This window comes from Eleutherodactylus coqui, chromosome 1, assembly GCF_035609145.1.
Source record: "Eleutherodactylus coqui strain aEleCoq1 chromosome 1, aEleCoq1.hap1, whole genome shotgun sequence".
Classification (NCBI taxonomy): domain Eukaryota; kingdom Metazoa; phylum Chordata; class Amphibia; order Anura; family Eleutherodactylidae; genus Eleutherodactylus; species Eleutherodactylus coqui.
The window spans coordinates 119,656,849-119,680,141 of NC_089837.1; the positions used below are offsets into that span (position 1 = coordinate 119,656,849).

The 23,293-nt window shown below is 44.1% G+C and overlaps 1 protein-coding gene across 6 annotated transcripts in view; it reads right to left on the reverse strand.

Annotated features, from left to right (window-relative positions):
- The window catches only part of DOCK10 (dedicator of cytokinesis 10), a 300,069-nt gene that overhangs the window by 132,602 nt on the left and 144,174 nt on the right, over window positions 1–23,293 (reverse strand). For all 6 annotated transcript variants that reach the window (XM_066599568.1, XM_066599587.1, XM_066599578.1 and 3 more), the window contains exons 3-8: window positions 21,974–22,063; window positions 13,480–13,562; window positions 10,571–10,643; window positions 10,292–10,414; window positions 9,969–10,103; window positions 990–1,173 (exon numbers count right to left, since the gene is read on the reverse strand). In XM_066599568.1, the coding sequence (XP_066455665.1) occupies window positions 990–1,173; window positions 9,969–10,103; window positions 10,292–10,414; window positions 10,571–10,643; window positions 13,480–13,562; window positions 21,974–22,063 (688 nt within the window). The remainder of the gene's footprint in view (window positions 1–989; window positions 1,174–9,968; window positions 10,104–10,291; window positions 10,415–10,570; window positions 10,644–13,479; window positions 13,563–21,973; window positions 22,064–23,293) is intronic.

Here is a 23,293-nt window from a genome sequence, read left to right on the forward strand (position 1 = left end):
AAAAAACCCTAATGATTTAGAAGCCAATTTTCCCCAAGGAAGCAAAAAATTCCTTCTTGACTCCAAATCTGGCAATCGGAATAATAACATGTAATATTGTAACGCTAAATAAAGGTGTCCAGGCCCCTCTTGTAATCTTTTATCAATTTCACCATCACAAGGTCCTCAGGCAGCAGTTTGGCAGACAGGGGTACAGCTGCAACTGCTCTCTGGGAGACATCCTCTCGCATTTGCTCCCCAGATATAGAATATTTATTGATGTATGGGACAACACCACATGAGGCAGTCCCTTAATACTCCAACTTTTATTCAACAGACTGCCCGTTGTTACAAAGTCATATTATTCAGCTGTTTGGTGAAGAAGAGCTTTGCACCTTTAGTAACCACAATGTGGCAATATCAGAGAAGTCCCTCAACTACTGAGTGTATCTGATTCAATATAAAGGTGGCTTTTTTTCTTTTGGCGTAGTTGAATCGTCCTAGTAGCTACATCTCCCTCCCTGCATCTCCAAAAACTACCTGTAGCTTTTTTGTACAGGCTTCCTTTAGCGTTCTGCCTCAAACTAAACTCTCTGGAGTAGCCCATGAGTTCTACTATATATAGGGTCCCGATCTCGTGAGGCATTACCCCTCCTCACCCCGCCACCTCTTAAAGAGACAGCAAACTATACCACTGTTCTGATAAAGAAAAGATACAACCAAAAGCAAACGCTATGAGTGTAACAACCACCATACCCCCTTACATTTTCATCAATTACTGCATACAATACTTATCTATCTGTCTGTCCTATCTTGCAGGATGCTAGAGGAAGAAGAATGAGCACGTCTATAGGACTACTGGGGATCCTGCATTACTCAGCTTTTCTCTTACTGACATATTGCTCGGAGAATTCAATTACTATAAAATGAAGTGACACTGCCAAATAATCCGTATAACATAGATTCCTGCCACTGGAAATAATTAGGCTGGGTAAAAATATTGCTTGTACCGAGTTTGTGATCGGATAAATCTGCACTTTTCCTCTCTGGAATAGTTCCTTCAGGATTTATTTGTAAGATTTTGTTGAGAGTAGATATCCAGTCATCCATATCCTGCTCAGTTTCAGCTGCCAGCACAAAGTATGTCAGATCATTCATTTTCAGCTCGAAGGCATGCTTCCTAAGCTGTTTATTCTGAAACAAACAGAAAGGGAAAAACAATCCACACTCAAATCAGACATCACAGAGATACACTGGAAGGCTTTCTTCTAATTCAGAAGTTGAATTGCTTTGGTTGCATTTTTTGACCTCTGTCTAAGAAACCAGGGTCTTATGAAAAATCCGCTACCGTATTAAGTACATTGCTCAAAACGAATGTTTACCCAATACAGAGATGCAAATGTGAAGACAAATCAATTAATCTGAGATGATCGATGCTAGCCACATCTATGTCTGGAATCAGGGACTGAGTCTATATGATGTCATTATGTAGATTAGAATTTTAAAAATAATGTACAATTTTGGGCTATAATGACACAATAATAACTATAAAAGTACCAAAATTAGGAGTATTAGTGCTATTAAAGAAGAGGAATAAGACTAGTTTCACATCGGCACTGGAATGTCCGGTCGGAGGTTCTGCCGCAGATCTGGCTCAAAAGTGCTCCATGCAGCGCTTTTTCTTCTGTCCAAAAACCAGACAGCTGAGTGGAAACTGAACAGACCCCATTACAGTCAATGGGACCCGTTCGGCGCTGTTCGGTTCCGTCCTGAGATGGAGCCATTTGGCCGCAGGGATTCCCCTTTACTGCTTTCTGAACCACACTAAGGCCACTCTCACACGTGTGCAGAAAACATTGTTCGAAATCGCGGCATTTTACCGCAATTTTGACCGATGTTTTTGAACGCATGTCACAGCGTTTGGCAGCATTTTATAACGCACCCCATCATTGTGATGGGTGATAAGTTGCATTAAAGAAACGTGAAAATGCACAAAAATAAAACAGAGAGCGCTCGCAAATCATGTCGTTAGAAACGCCATGTTTGGGTGCTGGTCTGCAAGGCTTCATTGAAATCAATAGCAGCTTTGTACCGCGGTTAGCGTGACGCTCGGGACACCGCACTAATCTCGGTAAAAAGCAGTGAGTGCGAGAGCGGCCTTAGACAACTTTTGATTAAATGGTCAGGTTTTCATTGCAATTAGGATAAGGCCACATACTTGCAAATGCTTGTTAATGTCTGCTGAGTGTTTGTGGACCAAAACTGATGACATCGACAAGAATTTGAAAACTTGGATGTGGGTTTCGCTTACATCACGGCTGCACTTTGGCTGGACAGTTGCCAATTTATGTAGCCTTACTGTCAGAGTAACCCCAGCACATGGGCTGACAGATGAATACTTGGAGGAGGGAGGGGGAGGAGGGAGGAAGGGAGGAAGGGAGGAAGAAGGAGGAAGAAGGAGGAAGGGAGGAAGAAGGAGGAAGGGAGGAAGAAGGAGGAAGAAGGAGGGAGGAAGAAGGAGGGAGGGAGGGAGGAAGAAGGAGGGAGGGAGGGAGGAAGAAGGAGGGAGGGAGGGAGGGAGGGAGGAAGAAGGAGGGAGGGAAGAAGAAGGAGGGAGGGAGAAGGAGGAAGAAGGAGGGAGGGAGGAAGAAGGAGGGAGGGAGGGAGAAGGAGGGAGGGAGGGAGGGAGGGAGGGAGAAGGAGGGAGAAGGAGGGAGGGAGGGAGGGAGGAAGAAGGAGGAAGAAGGAGGGAGGAAGGAAGAAGGAGGGAGGGAGGGAGGGAGGGAGGAAGAAGGGAGGGAGGAAGAGGGAGGGAGGAAGAAGGAGGGAGGGAGGAAGAAGGAGGAAGGGAAGAAGGAGGGAGGGAGGAAGAAGGAGGGAGGGAAGAAGGAGGGAGGGAGGAAGAAGGGAGTGAGGGAGGAAGAAGGAGGGAGGGAGGGAGGGAGGGAGGGAGGAAGAAGGAGAGAGGGAGGGAGGGAGGAAGAAGGAGAGAGGGAGGGAGGGAGGAAGAAGGAGAGAGGGAGGGAGGGAGGAAGAAGGAGGGAGGGAGGGAGGGAGGGAGGGAGGAAGAAGGAAGGAGGGAGGGAGGGAGGGAGGGAGGGAGGGAGGAAGAAGGAGGGAGGAAGAAGGAGGGAAGAAGGGAGGGAGGAAGAAGGAGGGAGGGAGGGAGGAAGAAGGAGGGAGGGAGGGAGGGAGGAAGAAGGAGGGAAGAAGGGAGGGAGGAAGAAGGAGGGAAGAAGGGAGGGAGGAAGAAGGAGGGAGGGAGGGAGGAAGAAGGAGGGAGGGAGGGAGGAAGGAAGAAGGAGGGAGGGAGGGAGGGAGGAAGAAGGAGGGAGGGAGGAAGAAGGAGGGAGGGAGGAAGAGGGAGGGAGGGAAGAAGGAGGGAGGGAGGAAGAAGGAGGGAGGGAGGAAGAAGGAGGGAGGGAGGAAGAAGGAGGGAGGGAGGGAGGAAGAAGGAGGGAGGGAGGGAGGGAGGAAGAAGGAGGGAGGGAGGAAGAAGGAGGGAGGGAGGGAGGGAGGGAGGGAGGGAGGGAGGAAGAAGGAGGGAGGGAGGGAGGGAGGGAGGAAGAAGGAGGGAGGGAGGGAGGAAGAAGGAGGGAGGGAGGGAGGGAGGAAGAAGGAGGGAGGGAGGGAGGGAGGGAGGAAGAAGGAGGGAGGGAGGGAGGGAGGAAGAAGGAGGGAAGAAGGGAGGGAGGAAGAAGGAGGGAGGGAGGGAGGGAGAAGGAGGGAGGGAGGGAGGGAGGGAGGGAGGAAGAAGGAGGGAGGGAGGGAGGGAGGGAGGGAGGGAGGAAGAAGGAGGGAGGGAGGAAGAAGGAGGGAGGGAGGGAGGGAGGAAGAAGGAGGGAGGGAGGGAGGGAGGGAGGAAGAAGGAGGGAGGGAGGGAGGAAGAAGGAGGGAGGGAGGAAGAAGGAGGGAGGGAGGAAGAAGGAGGGAAGAAGGGAGGGAGGAAGAAGGAGGGAGGGAGGGAGGAAGAAGGAGGGAGGGAGGGAGGAAGAAGGAGGGAGGGAGGGAGGGAGGGAGAAGGAGGGAGGGAGGGAGGGAGGAAGAAGGAGGGAGGGAGGGAGGGAGGGAGGAAGAAGGAGGGAGGGAGGAGGAGGAGGAGGGGGAGGGGGGAGGAGGAGGAGGAGGAGGAGGAGGAGGGTTGTGTCACAGCACAAGTTTACGCTCGTACCTATTTTTTGTAGTTAGATCTGGTGTATAGACCAGAGGATGTTTTCTAAGGCCTCCCTCACACAGCAGCAATGCCAAGCGTCGCAATTTTACTTTCACTTTCAGCTGCAGCTTTCTGCGACCAGCAGCGCAGTTTAGCAAACCTTATCATTGATGAGGTGCGCTAAATGTCAAAAATAGAACATTCTCCACTCGAATATTGCGACGCTGGAGAGCGTCGTGATTCACCGGCTGTCTGAGAGGCTTCATTGAAAACAATGGGAGCGTTATACCGCGATTAGCGCAGCGCTGAAAACGCCACGCTAATCACAGTAAATTGCACCTTTGTGAGGGAGGCCTAAGAATGCACTAAATGGAGTGATATTTTTATACACATAGACATTTTGTTTTCTGCTTCTTTTGGTTTCTATATAATAAATACATTAATTGATTTGTTACACTACATACACAGACATTTTGCAACAATGTATCCACTCTATGCACTGTCAAAGTCATCTCCACTATGATTTCATGAATGCCTTTAATATTAACAGCTGGCAACAATAATCAGCTATTTATAAATATAAAATAAATATGGCCAAATTTCACACTGAAATTTCTATGCCACGGATGGGGACATATTGTCCCATAGCATAGATTTTCCCGATTTTTCCTGGATGTAAATAGATATTTTTTGACATGACAAAGATTGTTTTATATCTGTTGCTTACTACCTTTTAAACTGACGGACACGTGGTGGCCTTGACGTGGCTCATCAGCCTACGCGTTTTGGCCAAAATGCAGAACTATGTATGGTGGGCCACATTCATCTTTGGCTGGCTTCTTTGGTATCGTTCACACATGCTATGGTTGTTTGCAGTCGCTCCTCCTTAATCTGGGCTGGGTTGAGTGGTTGACTGCATAATAGTCTGCACAGTAGCTCCTCCTTATCATAGTCTGTCAGACTGCTTTCTATGAGGGTTTAAGGTGATGGCGCCTGCCCTATGGCGATTGTGCCTACCTTATGGCGATTGTGCCTGCCTTACGGCGATCAGATATTGCATTTTTTGGCTCTTTCAGTGAATGTCTTTGTTGTTTTTCTCTCACCTCTGTGATTCTACTTTTTAAAGTGCTTACTAGTAATTTATTCATAATTATGTCTACGTGTTCTAATAGCTTTTTATCAGCTATTTAATTCATTCTGAATACTATTGAACTATATATATGCTTTCTTTGTATTATTTATGCATTATTTTATTATTTTTTTTAGTTCTTCCTTCCCTTAAATTTTCACAACTTTCTGCCTCATACCTAAACCATGTCCCACTTTTTATCTATTAGTTGCTATCCTATTCATGGTTTTAACTGTAATCATGTAGTGTATCCCCAGTATGTACTGAGGAAGAGGTTCACACACCCCGAAACCTGTTTACAATCTGCTCTTATTAATAAACTAATACTTCTTTTGACAAAAACATATGACAATTATCTGTGTATAAAGGTTGCGCCATAGTCACCCCTCCAAAAAAAATTATATATTTTTTGCTTTTTTATTCTTTGCCTGCGATTCTACATGTTCACCTTATGGGTAGCACGTTTCGCAGGTGGGCTGCACCTTCCTAAGAAAAAAAGTTGTCTCCATTCTATCCCTGCTACCAAATCCCAGGTTCCTCACTTTAGACTTTTCCACACCGGGGTTGCTCCACTGCATCCCTTTTTTTCCTATTTCTATAAACGGAGTGACAGGAATTTTGTGGGATATGCTCCTTCATACCATTTTTACTCCTGTACTGAAAAGTACAGTTGAATAAGCTTTTCAGTAGACGTATGCAAGAAAGAAATGTATACCAAGCAGTACATGTTAATTTTACAGTATACAGTTGCAAACTTTGGCAGATTACACCAGCACACGTCAGAAGATCTCGCTAGCACATACATTGAAAGTAAACCAATAGAGTTACATCAACACAACTTTATTACAGTTGTACATTGCGGTGCTTAATAAAAAAGGGGCTGGGATATCTGGGAAATGTAAGTAATAGAACATAGAAGAAGGTCAACAGGAAGGAGGCATCAACATTTGTGAAATATCAAGGGTGGACTGCAGCAATGAGGTAAGGAGTATGACTCATATAAAACTGCCCTAACTCATCGCCAAACCAGAAAGATGTCTCAGCCGGCTGAGTAAACCATCCTCCTTTAATCCTTTAATAAGTATTTTTTGGTGTCTGACTGATTGAGGTATCCGAGTATAGAGGTTGGTTACCAGTTGGAGTGAAGTCCCATAGAGATGAACAGAGTGGCAGCGCATACTCCACCACTGCTGCATACACAGGACCCAGGTTCTCATGATTAATGGGGGTCCCAGCAGTCGGATCCCCACAGACACTTATACACTGTCAATAGCAGAGAAATTTAAACTTGGCACAATCCCCTTGAAGGGGTTTTCTAGTTTAGAAAATCCATTTTCATATATCCTAATCCACTTTTAAGGTAACCCTTTGGGCCTGGGCAAACAAAGATGGCCGCACCACTTCTCTGCTTGCCTGATGTACACTTGTGCATTGGTAGTCTGAGACACTACATTGTGTTCTGACTGGCTAGCAATGCTCACATAAGCAGCGGTGGTCAATCAAAGCAACTTGTAGTGTCTTATTGTAATGATGTATACTAATGCACAGTGTACATCAGGCAGTAAGAGAAGCAGTGCAGCCATCTATGTTTGTCTATCTATGAGGGTCGCTTTAATAGTAGAGGGTCCTCTGCTCATCCTCATCTCTGTGCGGTGGAGTGGAGAGCGGTTACAAAGTGCATCTGTCACTTTGGAGGACCAGTCCTGTCCTAAATTACACAAACAACCCATTGATTTGAATGGGCACTACGTAATGCTTAGCATCCTCTGTGGTGACACTGGGGGGAAATTAAAACATTGATTGGCAGGCTTCCTTACAAATTATGTATCTGTCTAACAAGTTGGCATCATCTTAAGGGCTTATTCACACTGCCATTGGCGTTTTTACGTTCACCTACCAGCGACGTAAAAACGCATGATGGGCGCACAAATCTAGTGTTTGTGCACCCGTTCAGACTGCCCAAGCCTCGCGCATATATACACCGAGCCTACAATGCCGTCAGGTGGGGGCAGACAGTTTAGCTCTGCTAAACTATCTCCCTCCCCCTCACCGGCTCTCAGCAAGGGGAGGAGGTAGGATGGGGCGGGAGCTAGTGTGCTAAGCTCCCGCTCCCTCTCCGTCCTTGTCGGCAGCCAGGAATGGGACGAGGCGGGAGCTTAGCAACTAGCTCTGTCTCATCCCCTTCCATTACAAACAGCTGGCAAGGGGCGGAGAGGAGGAGAGAAGGGGGAGGGAGTTTAGCAATCACGCAGCGCCCGACGTATTCCGGCCAGAAACATAGTTCCAGGACTATCTTTCCTGGTCGACGTAAAAGTGCCTGGCTGACATGTGCTATCTTGGCCGTCTGGGCACTTTTTCGCTGCGGGAATACGCTTGTGTGATCTGATGCATTGGAATCCAATGCATCAGATGGTCGCGTATATCAGCCGGCTGTGAAAACGGCAGCAGATATAGGCTTGTGTGAATAAAGCCTAAAACAGACAACTACTTTAACTGCCCTAACACGTGTTAAATATGCCTTGAAAATGGAAAATAAAGCTACATCATTTATTTTTATACCACTGGTATTAATTACAAAACCTTTGTAAAGTCTAATTTCTATGTAAAGCTAAGCTGGCTTCACACTATGTTGTCCTCCAGAATAAATGGAAAGGCACAAAAAACAGGTCAAATGGAGGCACATTGATCTTTATTTGACTAATTAAAGTCTATGGTTTCATAGATATGTGCTGTCTGAGTGCTGCTTTCAGTGATTAGATGGAAACTGTGAGTGACAGGCTTGGCACACACTATAATGTAGCATGAAGCAAATCTACATGACATTTTGGCCTTCGGCACACTAGAATTTTTTATAGCAGAAAAACGTGCTTCAGTATTAATTCACATTTAATATCTAAAAAAAACCTGTACAACTGTTTATATTAAATGCATAAAAATAAAAGTTTGCTAGCACACATTTTGATTAAGACATGAGGGCCCATCTGCCACGTCCAGGTGAACCTTACAGGATGGGTTACTAGCTCTGAAGACTACATTCTTTGAGCAAAAAGCCTCCATATGAATGGGAAAGCTGGATACCCAAAGAAAGGTGTCTATAGAGTCAGGAACGCATCCAACAAGGTTCACCTGGATATGGTGGATGGGCCAACATGTTTTGACCGAAATGGGCGCTAATAACCTTGCATTTTTATGCAGTTAGTATAAATGATAGTTGTACATATTTATTATCGGAATAAAATTTTACGAGTGTTTCAGTTGATTTCGTTTTTGTTGATTAAGTGTTGACTTTGTTTTTGTTGCATGTGTATTGGCAGAGCAGTAAATGCCTACACATGTCACGCACTTCTTTCAGCCATCTATTCCAGGTGTTTCAGTGAGAGTATATAGCAAGGTAACCAGCTTTCTCATGCATTTGGAGGATTTTTGCCCCAAGAGAGGAGTCTTTAGAGATAGGAATCTATTCTGTAAAGGGCCATTTAGACACAACGATTATCGCTCAAAATTCGCTCAAAAGCTGTCTTTTGTACGATAATCGTTCTGTGTAACTGCATTGACATCGTGCAGTTTTTGTTAAGCCATCGATCATCGTTGTTTTTCAGCATGCTGAAAGACAACGATGAGCCTTATCAGAAATTCACAGTGGGATACAGCTGATACTATTGATTCAGCTGTATCCCGCTCCCTGAACACAGGCTGGGGCCACCCCGCTTGTCTTCTGCCGAGCACTCCGAGCGGGGAACAGCTGGATGCAGAAGACAAGTGGCCCCGCTTGTCCTCTGCATCCCCTGCTCGGTGTGCTCAGCTCTATAACAGCTGGGCGCTCCCAGTGGGGAACAGCTGGATGCAGAAGACAAGCGGCCCCGCTTGTCTTCTGCATCCCCTGTTCGGAGCGCAAGGTGATCACTCAAGCTTTGAGCTATCAGCTTGTGCTGTAAATGGACACAATGATTATCACTCAAGTCGCCCAAAAGCTATATTTTGAGCGATAATCGTTGTGTTTAAATGGGCCTTAAGGTTTGCCTGGGCATGGCATATAGGCCCACATGTGTTGATTAAAATGTGTTCTAAAAATCTTTTTTATTCGTTTTTTTTATGCGGTTAGTATAAACAGATGTTTTTTCTTGCACTAGCATTTTTTTAGTCTGTGTGCTTTTCACTTAAAAAAAAAAGGACTACACTTGGATAGTATACGGCCCCAAAATATTCATTGTGGCAAGACACACAGTTTTTATACAGACATACATTTGAGAGAAATAACACTGTACCATCAGAGCGGTGCTGGAGCCTGTTATGCAAGGCTGCAATTAGGCCAGCTACAGTATGTCAATATCAGGCTGAGCCACTTGACATTTGACAGGATGCCCACAGCATCTCGATGCTGGTATGTAATTCATTACAGCTGCAATACTAAGTAAATATATACATCAGATTCCTTATATAATGACTATTCCAACACCTACGAAATGCTCATCTGTGAATATAAACACTTCTGCCGGCACTAATAGTATATGATTTATTGATGTGATATTCATTAACAGCAGAATAAGAGAAAGTCTATGGAGAGGATATAAAAAATTAAAAATGCTAATTGCTCAATCAATTTATAACCAGCCAAACACCCAAATAACGCTTCTAAATCTCCTATCTATAAATTAGTTATAAGGTTATTCCCACACCGCCACCAATGGAAGGTTGATTAACACTAACCTGGATGACGCCTGTACACGAGTCTAAGAATATGCAGCCCTTTGGTTCTTTAGAGATCTTTTCATCTTTGTAAAAGTTCATAATGTAAGAGTTATCAGAAAGCTGAGTCAGCTGGAAAAAACGTTTTTTGAAGGACTGAAACAAAGGGAAAAATGAAAAATATTTAGATATGTAGTACAATGTTTCTACGACACATTCGGATGGAAACAAAGTCTTGTTTCTACAAATGAACGCACACGTAGTACGTAATGATATACAACTACTCCAACTGAGGGGGCCGCCATCTCCGTTTACACAAAGACATAGTAATGCTGTCTACTTACCCGTACAGTAATGCTATTGTTCACAGTGCTATTAAAATTCCCTTTATACAGCCAGCCAGATTTGAAAACTCCTGACCCTCCTCCTCCACCACCTCCTTTAGAAGACGACAGGGACGTTGTATCCTGAATGAGATACCAAAAAATATACATTTTTCATGGGACCCTAGAACAATGCATATTTGCTGCACATTGTTTTATCACAAGCTGATGAAGTAAGCTCATTATTCAAGCAAGCTTCTAGAACAGGATTGTGCGCTTTCAGTTATCCATTTGGCTTACTTCATCCTTGTCAGCTTCTTCATGGTCAATTTCAAAGGAATGTGAATGAAGCTTTTCATTCTTAGATTCATTTCTGTGCAAGAAAAAAAAAACGTTTTGAGTTTTATCATAATCATGTTATATATTGTTATAATATATAAAGCACAGATGTAGCCATGTTTAACTTGACTGTTGTAACTTTCTGTGGCAAGTTATCTTAAGTCATTCAAAAGCTATTGTTCTCTTATCTCGATACAGCAAAACCATTGTAAAGCAAGTTGAAATGTAGACAAACTGACACGAAAAGTTATCATAACTTGTTAAAAGTCAAGGTAAACTTTGCAACATCTGCAGGTAATCATCAGATAGTTGTTTCTACATAGGAGGATATTTCTAACATTATTCTGTCTTAGCGTTTAAGAGGACTGAATTAAAGTCAATGTACCCAGTGAGTTAAACTTGTTTCAAAGAGTAATCAGTGAAATAGGTGACTTTTACAGCCAAACAGCTCATTGGATGAGTGTGGTAAAATGCTGCAAGCCCCTACTTATGCGTACCGTCAAGTCTAGAGACCAAATTTGGAGACCAGGAGATGAAGACGTTTACTCACTAATGTGCCGAGGGTGTTTTCTATCTTGAGATCTTTGAGCTAGCATCCAAGGTTACTGAGATAGACAAACCTGGAACAATTCGTGCCCACAGCACATGTATCATGTATGGAGCCTGGACCATTAGAAATGGTCCCAAGTGGATCCTTCAGAATTTTTTTTTTTTAGGAAGCTGCTTCTCACCATTTAGCCAGGCAAACTTCATCTTCCTGATGATGTCTGTCATTGGACCACCAGGGAAGATTTCTAGGGATTCAGTAACAGACTTGAAGGTGAAAATAGTCAGCTGACCACTGTAGGGTTTAATATATGTCCGCAGACCTTGATCAGATCTTTGATATATTTCCTGAAGGCTTCTGCATTTTCTAGCCCCACTTATTTTTATTTTACTTGTTACACATGGGTGTGGTTTCACCACGTGCGTTCCGTCACACCGGATGGTTTCACTCTTAGGCAATATCCAAAATTACATGTATTACTTTATTTACAGCCCATACCACAGATGGAAAAGCCTGAAATGAATGCTGAGAGTACCAGCATTACACTATTTTTTTGTTTGATGGGTGTGCTCTGTCCTTGTCATAGATGAAAAACAATAGGAGGTACATTTTGCCTAAATTACACATTTTGTTATTTGGTAGACACCCTCTGTTCTTGTGACAGAAAAATCCCAAATACTTTGTAAGCAGTACATCAACATTGAAAACTTAGCAAGAAACAACATAACTGTGCCTTAGTGCAATCAGGACTCTGTCCACTCTAAAAATGCTGTAAAGATAATACAGCACTGATTTATAAAGCAGAATTGTGTTATGCATCACATGATGGGAAAAAAAGCAGCAAAGTTTCAGTATTCGCTAGTCGGAGTTGGTACAATGCCTCCGCAGCGCCATCTATTGGAAAGCAGCTTCTCTATAACTCAATGTCTGACCTTGGAAAAGGCCTTAAAAGATCACTGGGAACATAAACCAAAACCAGAGTCTTCTCCAGAAGGTAAAGATAACCATGTACAGGCAGGCTGTTTCAGGGGTTTTGCCCCTTGTCAGTGTACAGTAGGCTTCTGCTTGGCTCAGTGAGAGGCCTGTGATGTGGGCTGAGTAGGGTACGGATTATCCTCGTGGAGACCATCAAGTAAGCATGAGGACACTTATAAGGCCCTGCAATGCTCCTCTGGGAAATTTGGGAGATGGCACAATGCCTCTGAGGTGACAACTATTAGAAGGCAGCTTCCCTATAAGTCAGTGTTCAATTTTTTAACAGGCCTTGTAACAGGAGCTGCCTTTCAATAGGTGACACTGGAGAAGCATTATACAATTCCACATTTGCATACCAAATTTTCCAGAAGAGCATTGTAGGGCCTTATAAGTCTCCCCATGCCTACTTGGTGGTCTCCACAAGGAGAATGTAATAATCAGGGTTGGAGTGCCTTCATTGCAAGCGATGCGGTTTGGTAACGTGATCAGGGAAGGCCAGAGGTCAGTACACTGGTAGATATCAGTTGCAGTACAAAAGGAGGAGACTGGTAGCGTAGTCAGGGAAGCCAGAGGTCGGTACAACGGTAGATATCAGTTGCGGTGCAAAGAAGCAGGCAGGTAGCGTAGTCAGGGAAGCCAGGGGTCGGTACACAGGAAGGTATGTCAGATAACAGTATGGAGGAGCAGCAGGTGGAAAAGCTTAACTACTGTCTGAGAGCACAATAATTTCACAATGAGGAAGTGGAAGGGTCAGGCTTTTATAGAGCGTCCAATCAGGAACAGGGCAGAGCCAAAACAGGAAACTGGGCAAGAGCAAGAAATCATGGACAAGGTCATGCAGGGGAGCTATCCGACTCTCTGAATAGCTTAGTAGGAAGAGCTGCCGCCAGGAGCAGAGGAGCCCCTGGGATCGACTCCTGATTATTTGTTGCTGCACACCTAAAAATGTTTAACTTATTCTGCAATGTTCAAATAGTCTGATTTTGTGGCATACCACAAACCAGAACAAGAAAAGATTATTAGGGGAAAGGGTCCCTAAATCATCTGTCACCGCTTTGTTATCTGCTCCATTTCTTTTCCTTTTTGAGCACCTACTAAAGTAAACTAAACACGCAACCACTGAATGAATTTGACATTTGCAATCCTTCAAAGTTACTACAAAAATTTCCTATACTTTTAACTTTTGGGGGAAAGAAATAAAAACCTGCTAATCAGTACTGGGACAAAAATAGACTTTGAGGGGGTCAAGAATTACAAGACTACAGTGACAGCAAACATCTCAATATTCAACGATGTTCATCCATTAGCATACAAGCAAAGATTTGTTTTATAGTGTAAGAGGACTTACAGAAGCAGCTGACGGAAGTCTCCAGAGTATTGTTCATACTTGAAATTCACTACATGCCAGTGGGAGTTATAATACTTACAGGCCTGGGAAAATAAATATCATTAGTGCTAATAACATTCATGACAGTGTAACAAGCTAAAAGAATATCATTACATATTTGCATCGCTGGGATTGCTGTGATTAGTGCCCCATGGATCAGCAACCAGGGGATAATCATCCCTTCCAGTCAGACAACATCTTTCCAGTAGTATCAAACACATGATGATGCACTAATCCCCGTGGACTGCGGATTAATAATAGAAATTTTAAGATTACCTGTACAAACCTACACCTGTCACCGAAGCACAGCAGAAACAAACGGATTTTGTTGCAATTGTTGGTATTTTCAGAAAATAATGAGCAAGCCTCCCCTATTATTTAGTAGCAGTGACTAATTGTAGCAGATAAATCAGGTAAAGACCTGGATTGATGGGCGGAATGCGCACCGTATGGGCTTTCTTTTCCGGCTGACCGATTTTATGCACCGGAAAATCGCCCAACTGAACAATTGCATTGGAATCTGATGCTTCAGGTGGTCACGATTTTCGGACGGCCTTTTATCACGGCAAAATAGCCGCGATAAAACGCTTATGGGAAAAAGGCCTAAATCAGTGATTGTAGTGATGGCAGCACTTTGTAAGAAAAATAAGGTATGATCAAACTTGTCTCTTTCAAGCCTATCTATTGTTGGGACTGGCTTGTAGGCTTCATTGGTGCAGACAGACTTCCTTTAAAAAATGTGTTCAACTCATTTAATTTCTAGCTATTTGATGATTTTATTTGCACAAATTCTCTTCAATTTTTTCGAAGAATGGCATGACAATGTTGGACCATCTCCAAGAAAGAAACACCTGCACTATGTCTTCTATTCTTGGCTTTTAGCCATTTATCTATTTTTTCTCTTACTATCCAATCAACTGTGAGCATATAGGAGAAACTGCTCAATTATTTATAGCTGGAGGGTTGGTCACAGGGGGTGGGGGAGGTTAGTGAATATTCATGAGTAGCCACTTTGATTAAATTAAATACACAGAAAACATATTTATGATATCGTACTGAAATGATAGATCCAATGTTAGGCATTAAGGTGGTTTAAATGGTTATCGCAAGGAAAGAGAGAATAACCCAATCAGTTTGGACATCTCTTTTAATGGCATCCAATACTTTAATTCTAACATCCTCAGTAAAACCCGGCTGTAGTCCAGTTGCTATTGTATATTTATGATTATTATCATAAGTAAAGTATAAAAGGCCAGGTATATAGTATAGAGCAGTGTTTCCAAAACTTATAAGCCTTGGAGCACGCCTGGGAAAAAGTTTTTACCATGGAGCACCTCTACCAAAAAGGGTTTGTGGTGAGGGGGCGTGGCTAGGATGGGGCTTATGGGGACCTATGATTTTAGTTTCGATATTCCACAACCTGGTGGCCACCAGGTGATTACCTGATCAGCGGCGCTGCGCTCAGTACAGGCTGCCAGGTAAAGGAGCATGCTGTCAGCTGATGACTTCAAAGGTGAGTGCTGTATCTTTTTAAATCAACTGTGGGTACGCAGCCGATTCTGAGTCAAATTCCAAACCACTGGTGCGGATTTTGACTCTGTTTTGGATGCAGGAGTTCCACAGTAATTCTGCCCCATATGAACATAACTTTAAGCGGTTTTCCAAGTGAGCGGGTACACATCAAAATATGCTATGTGTGAATGTACCCCACGGTGGTCCCTCAGTGTTCCTTGCCTTACCCCCTCCCCAAGTAATGATAACCCTTGTTTTTTTTTCATATTTTAGGCAAAATATTTTTATCCTTAGCAAAACTACTGGCGGAGCAGAGCGCACTGACGGACGCACTGACAGCACACCATCCCAGAACCTTGAAATTCTAAGCGCTGATTCTGAGATCAGCATGGCACTGCTGCGGTAGGGATGAACCGCAGTGTGTGCATCGGAAATCCTCCTCCCTTTTCCTCTACTCCCGTGGTATTGAGGATAAGGGGTCCAGGAGGTGGAATCTGGGTACACACTCTTCTGTCAATGCAACCCACAACAGCGGCGTGCTGATTGCATAAGCGGCGCTTAGGTGTTAAAGGTACCAGGATGGTCTGCTGATGGGGTGCGGCCAGATAAGGGGCAAAATTAAACCATTGGTTTTAATGGTTTTGTTTCTACTATTGGGATTCCTGCACATTAATACTACCCCCAAGAAAAGATTGGACTTGCCCTATATTTGCGCACGTAGCTAATACTACATATGAGAAAGATAGGGCAGGACTAAAGATGAGCAAGCACGCTCGGATAAGGCAGTTACTCGAGTGCGCATTGCTTTTCTTGAGTAACTGCATTCTCGTCCGAGCAGGCTTGGGGGGGGGGGGGGGCGGAAGGGGATAGAGTGAGAGATATCTCTTTCTCACCCCGCTACCACCCGCACTCCCCTGCCGTCCCCCCCCCCCCCGCCTGCTTGGAAGAGAATGCAGTTACTTGAGAAGAGTGATGCTCATCTCTAGGCAGGACCTATCTTCCCGCCTTTTTTTTTTTAAACTTGCGCAGGGAAGCACGAAGTTTGAAAGGTTAAAAAAAAAAAGATTTTTAGCTTGTTGATGCGCAACTTCGCTCTGTAGCGGTAGGCATAGTTGCGCATAATCCTATGTAAAGAAGCCATGAAAATGTGTTCCATACATGTGCATGGGGTTGTTTCTGCAGTATATTCATGTTCATTATTTTCTGCAACCCACATACAGATGAATAGGACAATCACATAAATGTCTGTAACTAATTTGCTGTGTCTGAATGTAGTCTAGGGTTGGCTTCACATGGGCAAGAAAATCGTGCTCGATTTGTGCGTTGCAAGATCCGCGGAAAAAGATCCCATCGGGGGACAAATCTGGGGACCTTAGTTATATAATTTCATCTCCCCTCATGGATACGATCTGTAATGGGAGATGAAACTTTAATTTTCTAAACTTTTTTTTTTTTTACGCTTTTTAATTTTACATGACTGGGAACCACATGCAGAGGTTCTCGGTCACATCTTCCTGCACTCAGCTATCTTTGACAGCCGGGTGCAGGGAGATTTTAAATTTGCCGGGCCCTCCGGCAATCTGCGCATGCGCGCCACATCCAGGGGGTTTAAAGTTAAAAACAGGAAGATTCCGCGCTCACAGGATCTGAGTAGAGTCAGGCAAAGTTCCAAGGATAGGTATACACATATACCATACTTGATTGCAACGCGTTTTGGCAATATAATTACATACTAAAAGCATTTCACTGTTTCATCCGATTTATGCGCACCACATCGGTGCATACGCAGAAGCCTACAGCGGGTGCAGATCACTGTGGTTCATCACGGAGGACAGGGGCGAGTCTAACTTTTTTAGACTTTTTTTTCACTTTTCCATGATCGCGGTTATCAATTTAATCCCATGCCGTATTTTTGCTATTGGCTGGGATTAAAGCCCAGGACTGTGTATTTACCGCGCTTGGCTCTTAAGGGGTTAGAAAAAGAGGTGGGAAGATAGCATCTGCCCGATCTTCCTCTCACAGTGTATTCCCTAAGTACGGGTAATATAGGGCAGGTCCTGCATTTTCTCGGCTGTACAAATCACGAATGAGAAATCCTTGCAGTAAAAACAAACCGTCAAACTCTTATAGAGATCAGTGTTCTCTTTTTGTCCCGTTATACGTCCGTAATTATCACATCTGTATTAGGGGAGGAATCCATGCTTGTGTGTTTACAACATTAATTAGTAATGAGCAGTAAAAAAAGGTAGAGCAAACAGATGTCATTCCCCTCCCAACCCCTTTGCATGGTATTCTTCGACAGATCACAATATGATGTGCTCGGAGGACGATCACTCCTCCTCTAACCCTTCTAGAGAGGAGTTATAATGTGATTACAGGGCTATTATAACAGAAGGCCGCATTAGGTAATGCTTTCGAGGGCATTGCAAAAGTGAAGTAGCCCTTTGTCTGCTTTGACTTTGTGGCTTGCTTCAATAATGTAGATTTTATGATCTGCTACTGATGATATTTTAGACTGATTGCTTCTGTCCTCTTTTGTCTGCCAAAACTCTCTTTGTTGCTGTAAACACATTTATACGGCTTGCCCACAATAACCAGTCACTGCTATTTTTCAGCTCTGGCACCGAGTACAGGCATTTCTGTAATGAATATCACTGGAAAAACATGTTCATATACACAGCAGCTAGAGTAGATGTAGCAGGGTTGGGACTAGAGCTGAGTATACCATATCGCACACAATGTTGCGGTATCTCACGGTGCTGTGTGTAACCCTACAGCACTAAGAAATGTATCAATTCATTTCCACCGACTTTCTGGTGCAAAAAAAAAAAAGATGCAAATTCTGGCACACGCTGTATTTGTGCTAAAATCTGTAACTTTTTATTTTTGCCATTCTTGGGGAAAGTTAGTGAAGCTTAGGAGAGTGAGCATGGCCTCCCACAGCACAACAGATTAAGGGCGGGTTGCACCAACCATGATGTTGATCCAGGCTTAGTTCAATTGCAATCAGCTATTGAACTTGGTTTAAGGAAAACATGTTGCACCAACAGTTCTTAATGTAAGATTTGCAAAATCAGGTTGACTTGATCTACGATCAAAGGTTGAACCTAGAAGAAATGTATCACACATGGTGACTGGTGACTGTAGTCAGGTGATCTTCCCAACATTCATACCTATAAGAAAAACATTTCTGCTACCAGCAGCAAATGTGGATGTAATTTTGCCACCATGGAAAAGCCTATCAGGCCACCAGCCTAGTCCACCATCTTGGATTTTGACTGCTAAATTAAGTTCAAATAGTTTGATCTGCCAAAATTGGAGGATCGAATTGAACCTAGATTAGAATCAAGAAAATAGGCTAAACTGTGTTGGTGCAACGTTTTCCCACTTGATCTTACATAAAGTCTTGTCCATCTCAAATCAAAACTTTGGTGCAAACAGCCCCTACTAGAATTTATTACTATAATGTAATTTAATAATATAAATTGTAGTGTATATATATGCCCGCTCATAGCTGGCACAGGCTGGTTTGATTGCTGCATGAACTGACAAAAGATTCCCTTTATGACTGCGATATGAAACACCACTCTTAGGCGAACTTCACACGGGCGAGCGCGATACGGGACCGTGAGTCCCCCTCCATATCATGCTCCCCACCATGTGAATTCTCCATGGATGTGAGGCGTTCATGGCAAAGCAGCCTCGCATCACTACGGGGAAAAAGCAATCCTCTGCAGAGTTTCTCCCATTGGTCCATAGAAAACAATGAATGCTGTGATGCAAGAGCAAGCAGCAAGACAAAACATGCTGCGATTTCTTTCCTGCATACCATAGATCGCTTCCTGTTTTCCTTCATGGCCTTGTGGTGCCATAAAGGAAAACATCGCTCATGTGTATGACCCATTCAAATGAATGGGGTTCATATTTGTGCAAGATCTGTGCGTCACGCAACACACAAATGTTGTGGGATTTTGATGCCTGTGTGAAGCCAACCTTAGGGCTTAAAAAGATGGGTGTGTTCTTGTCCCATTATATGGCCTTGATGATTTCAATGGTCTTCATTTCACTAGAGGGATTCTTGCCCGTTAATAGTACGGGTGAAAAAAGATAGGGCAAGACCTGTCTTCCCGCAGTTTTTTTCCAAACTCATGCGTTAGGGCTTATTTACACGAGCGGATATCAGCCGGCATTTTCACGGCCAGCCGATATACGCTTCCATCTAAGCAGTCCCCCCCCCCCTCCCTCTTGCCTCACCCTCACCGGATTTCTACCTCTCTCCTTCCCTCTGGCTGTTTGCAAAGGGAGTGGGTGGGATGGGGCAGAGCTAAGCAACATCCCCCGCCCCTTGTCCGCAGACAGCAATGGGAGTGGGTGGGATAGAGCAGAGGTTAGCTCTTCCCCCATCCCGCCCCCTCCCATTGCAAACGCCGGAGTGGAGGAGAGAGGCAGAAAGTGTGAGCGGGAGGGAACTGCTCAGATGGAAGTGTATATCGGTCGGTTGTGAAAACACCGGCTGATATACGCTTCTGTAAATAAGCCCTTATGATGTGGAAATGAATGGCTGAAGAAAAGAAAACGTGCTTATATGCAACTGCGCTCCGTAGCGACTAGCGTAGTTGCGCATCCGGCCGTCTGAAGCCGCCCTTTATAAATTCCTCTTTCCATCTGCTCATGATATGCAATACAGCACAAAGAAATACATGATAAATTCAACTCTGCTACATCTGTATATCACTGACCGTTGTAGAATAATAAGACATTTTGGTGCATGATGGGGATGATACATTGTCGACCCTCCTGACAGGAGAGCAGCTTATAACTCCTGGGTTCTAGTGTAAAATCCGTAAGGACTTCTTCACAATGGTGAAATTATTCCACCAGGATCGGAATTTGTAGTCCTGCGGAATATTCTGCACCACAATTTGCACGGCTAAAGTGCAGATTTGAAAATGGAAGTGAAAATTGGCTTAAATCTGCTTGCAATTCTGCATCAAAACCTGCATTTAGCCCTGCCCCTTACAGGTGTAATTAGCTCCCTCAGGCCTTAGTCACACGGGCGTTTTTTCACGCGATTTGCGCATCGCATGACGGATGCGCATGCGCAAATCGCGTGACCGGCGCCGAAAAATCGGCCGAAAAATCGCCCGAAAATCTGCTCCTAGCGCTGAGCCAATCAGAGGCAAGTCTCAGTCACACCCATTCATGAATTCATGAATGGGTGTGACTGAGATCAGCCTCTGATTGGCTCAGGCTGAGCCAATCAGGGGCAAGCCTGAGTCACACCCCCTTCACACCCACTGCAGGACGGCCGCGGGGATCTCAGGCTGCGGAGAGCAGGTGAGTACATCCTTTTTTTTTATTTTTTCACTTTTCAGGATGCATTGCAGGGAAGGGGTTATATATTTAACCCCTTCCCGACAATTCATCCTGCGCTCGCTGGCAGCCCATTGCTTTCAATGGAGTCGGCTGTATTGCCGGCTCCATTGAATTCAATGGGCAAACATCGTTCTTCTCTGCCACAGCTGTTCCAGCTGTGGCAGAGAAGAATGATTTGTCTTCTATATGTTCTCAATGGGGTCGGCGCTGCTGCCGCCGGCCCCATTGAGCGCATATAGAGAAGAGAACAGGAATCGCAGATCGCAGATAGGTGCGATCTGCGATTTCTGTTCTCTAATTTATCGGACGAGCGCATAAAAAGCGCTCATGTGTCCGATACCATTGCAAAGCAATGGTTTAAAAAAAATCGCCGGACGCATGCGCATGCGCAAATCGCGGCAATAAACGCCCGTGTTACTGAGCCCTCATTTGGTAGTCTGCTACCTGCATGATGAGAGGATGCAGCTATCTGCCCTCCTTAGTCAGTAAGTATATGGCCATTCTCTGTGATTGTTTGTTTTTATATTTCCCCTTCTGCGACTTACTTGTATTAGTGTAGGGACTCACTATAAGCAAGGAACCTTGACTCGGTTAGTGAACTGATGTATCTTGGCCAAAATCCAACTAATACCTGACATTTATTACGCATTATTCACATGCAGTGCGGCTTTAAAACGTTGGGGGAGCCCAGGGTGGCAGTACCAATGTGGTCCACTTTTTGAGGTGCAGAGCAACCCACCAAACTATTATGGCGTCATTCATAGGTTGCTGGTCTGTAGGTGCACTACATGTATCAGAATGTCTGCCATTTTTTACCTACTCTGTGTGGGAGTATATACCAAGCAGCCACCCCCTCTATATTAAGAGGCTGTGTGAGTGGCTGTTTCATCGGTGTCCCTCACAGGTGCAATTAGCTCCCTCATTTGGTTGTCTGCCACCTGCATGATGAGAGGATGTAGCTATATGCACTCCTTAGTCAGTAAGTATATGGCCGTTATCTGTGATTGTTTAGCCCTGCAGATTTTGGTGTAGATTTCTGCAGAGGCAAATTCTGCTGTGTCTTGGCAGAATAAGTCCACCTGTGTGAAAGCATAAGGGCACCTAAACCGTGCCCTTAACTACCAGATGCCACTTATAATTTTGATGCCTTCTTATACGGCAGCGGGATCATTAGGGTGTGACCCTACACCCTATAACTATGCACCTGTCTGCACTAATGGCAGAGGAAAGCTTAGGGAAGTGCCATTAATTTGTTTTTGTGTTTCACATACACAGGAAGTATTGATCTGCAAATGTACAATCTGGATGGCCGTAGATTCTTTTTCACAGCAGAACTGTTTGTACGAATACTCTGCGGCTTGTTAATTACCGGCGTGCAGAGCTGGAGGAGAAGTCTTCGGTTCTACCTGCTATTTTGCATATTGTATTTATATTTTGCTGAATATATTTTGGGAAAAAAAGGATATTATTAGTAATGAGTGCAGAAATGCAGATAATTCCAAAGGATGTACTGTATGACATATAGCAACGAAATGTAATTATTACTATAGAAATGCCTCATAGTTACCTCTTTGACCAATAGATGTTCAACTTTCTGCTCAGCATCTTCCGGTACAGAAGAATACACCGTCTCAATACCCAGGGGGATAGTTTCCACCTGTTGATGTGAAATGGATAAAGTAAGTAAAATATTAGTAGCACAAAACAGACCAGTGTTCCCCAACACAAGCCCCTCTCCCCCTGTATGTGGCCTCTATCTGAAAACAGCTGCGGGTGCTATTAAACACTAGTTGCACCCTGAAGGTCATAGCATTACTACAACTTGGTATGAAGACTTCTTTACACGAGCGTTTTTGTGCACGTTTTTGTGCTGGTAAAATATGCGCGTGCTAAACAAAGAGAATAGAACCCATTCATTCCCATAAGTGTGTTTTGCACAAAATGCACCACGCTAAAAAGTAGGACCTGCTCTATCTTTTTGTGTTTTGCGCAAGTCCCATAGAAGTCTATGGGAGGGGCGCAAATACACAAGGGGAAGGGTGTGACACTGCGCAAAATGTAGAAAAAAGAAGACAAACAGCCCTTATTAGGCTTGAATAGCCATTCAATTCCATGGATAGGGTGTGTCGTGTGCGAACGCAAAAATTACAGAACTATGGGGAGACAAGCGTGCAAAACCCTGATTATAGCACTCTCTAGACTTCATTCATGCGCAAATATGCTGGACTGCAACAAGTATATTTGCGCAAATGCTTGTGTTAAGACAGCAGAAATGCAGTCCTAAGCTCTTGCTCACGACCTGGAGGTTGTGAGTACAATCCCCGCATGGTTCAGGTAGCCGGCTCAAGGTTGACTCAGCCTTCCATCCTTCCGAGGTTGGTAAAATGAGTACCCAGCTTGCTGGGGGGTAATACATTATTTTAATAAATTACTTTAAAGCGCTGCGGAATATGTTTGCACTATACAAATAACAAGAATTTTTTTGTGTGTGTGAAGCCGCCTTTAGAGTCAAACCCATATCACTGGTTATTAGGGTAAAACCAATAGCATTTGGTCATATCTTTGATATGCTTATGACCTACAAGGTTGGGGATTTCTGATATAGACAATGGGGGCAATTTATCAGTAGTGTGATTTTATGAGATGGATTAAGTTGCACCAATTTTTTTAAAATGGTGCATGTGGAACAAAAAATCCAGTTCTGGTATACTCGAGCCGTCCTTTTATTAAATAGAGGGCCATTAGAGATGAGCGAGCACCAAAATGCTCGGGTGCTCGTTATTCGGGACGAACTTTTCGCGATGCTCGAGGGTTCGTTTCGAGTAACGAACCCCATTGAAGTCAATGGGCGACCCGAGCATTTTTGTATTTCGCCGATGCTCGCTAA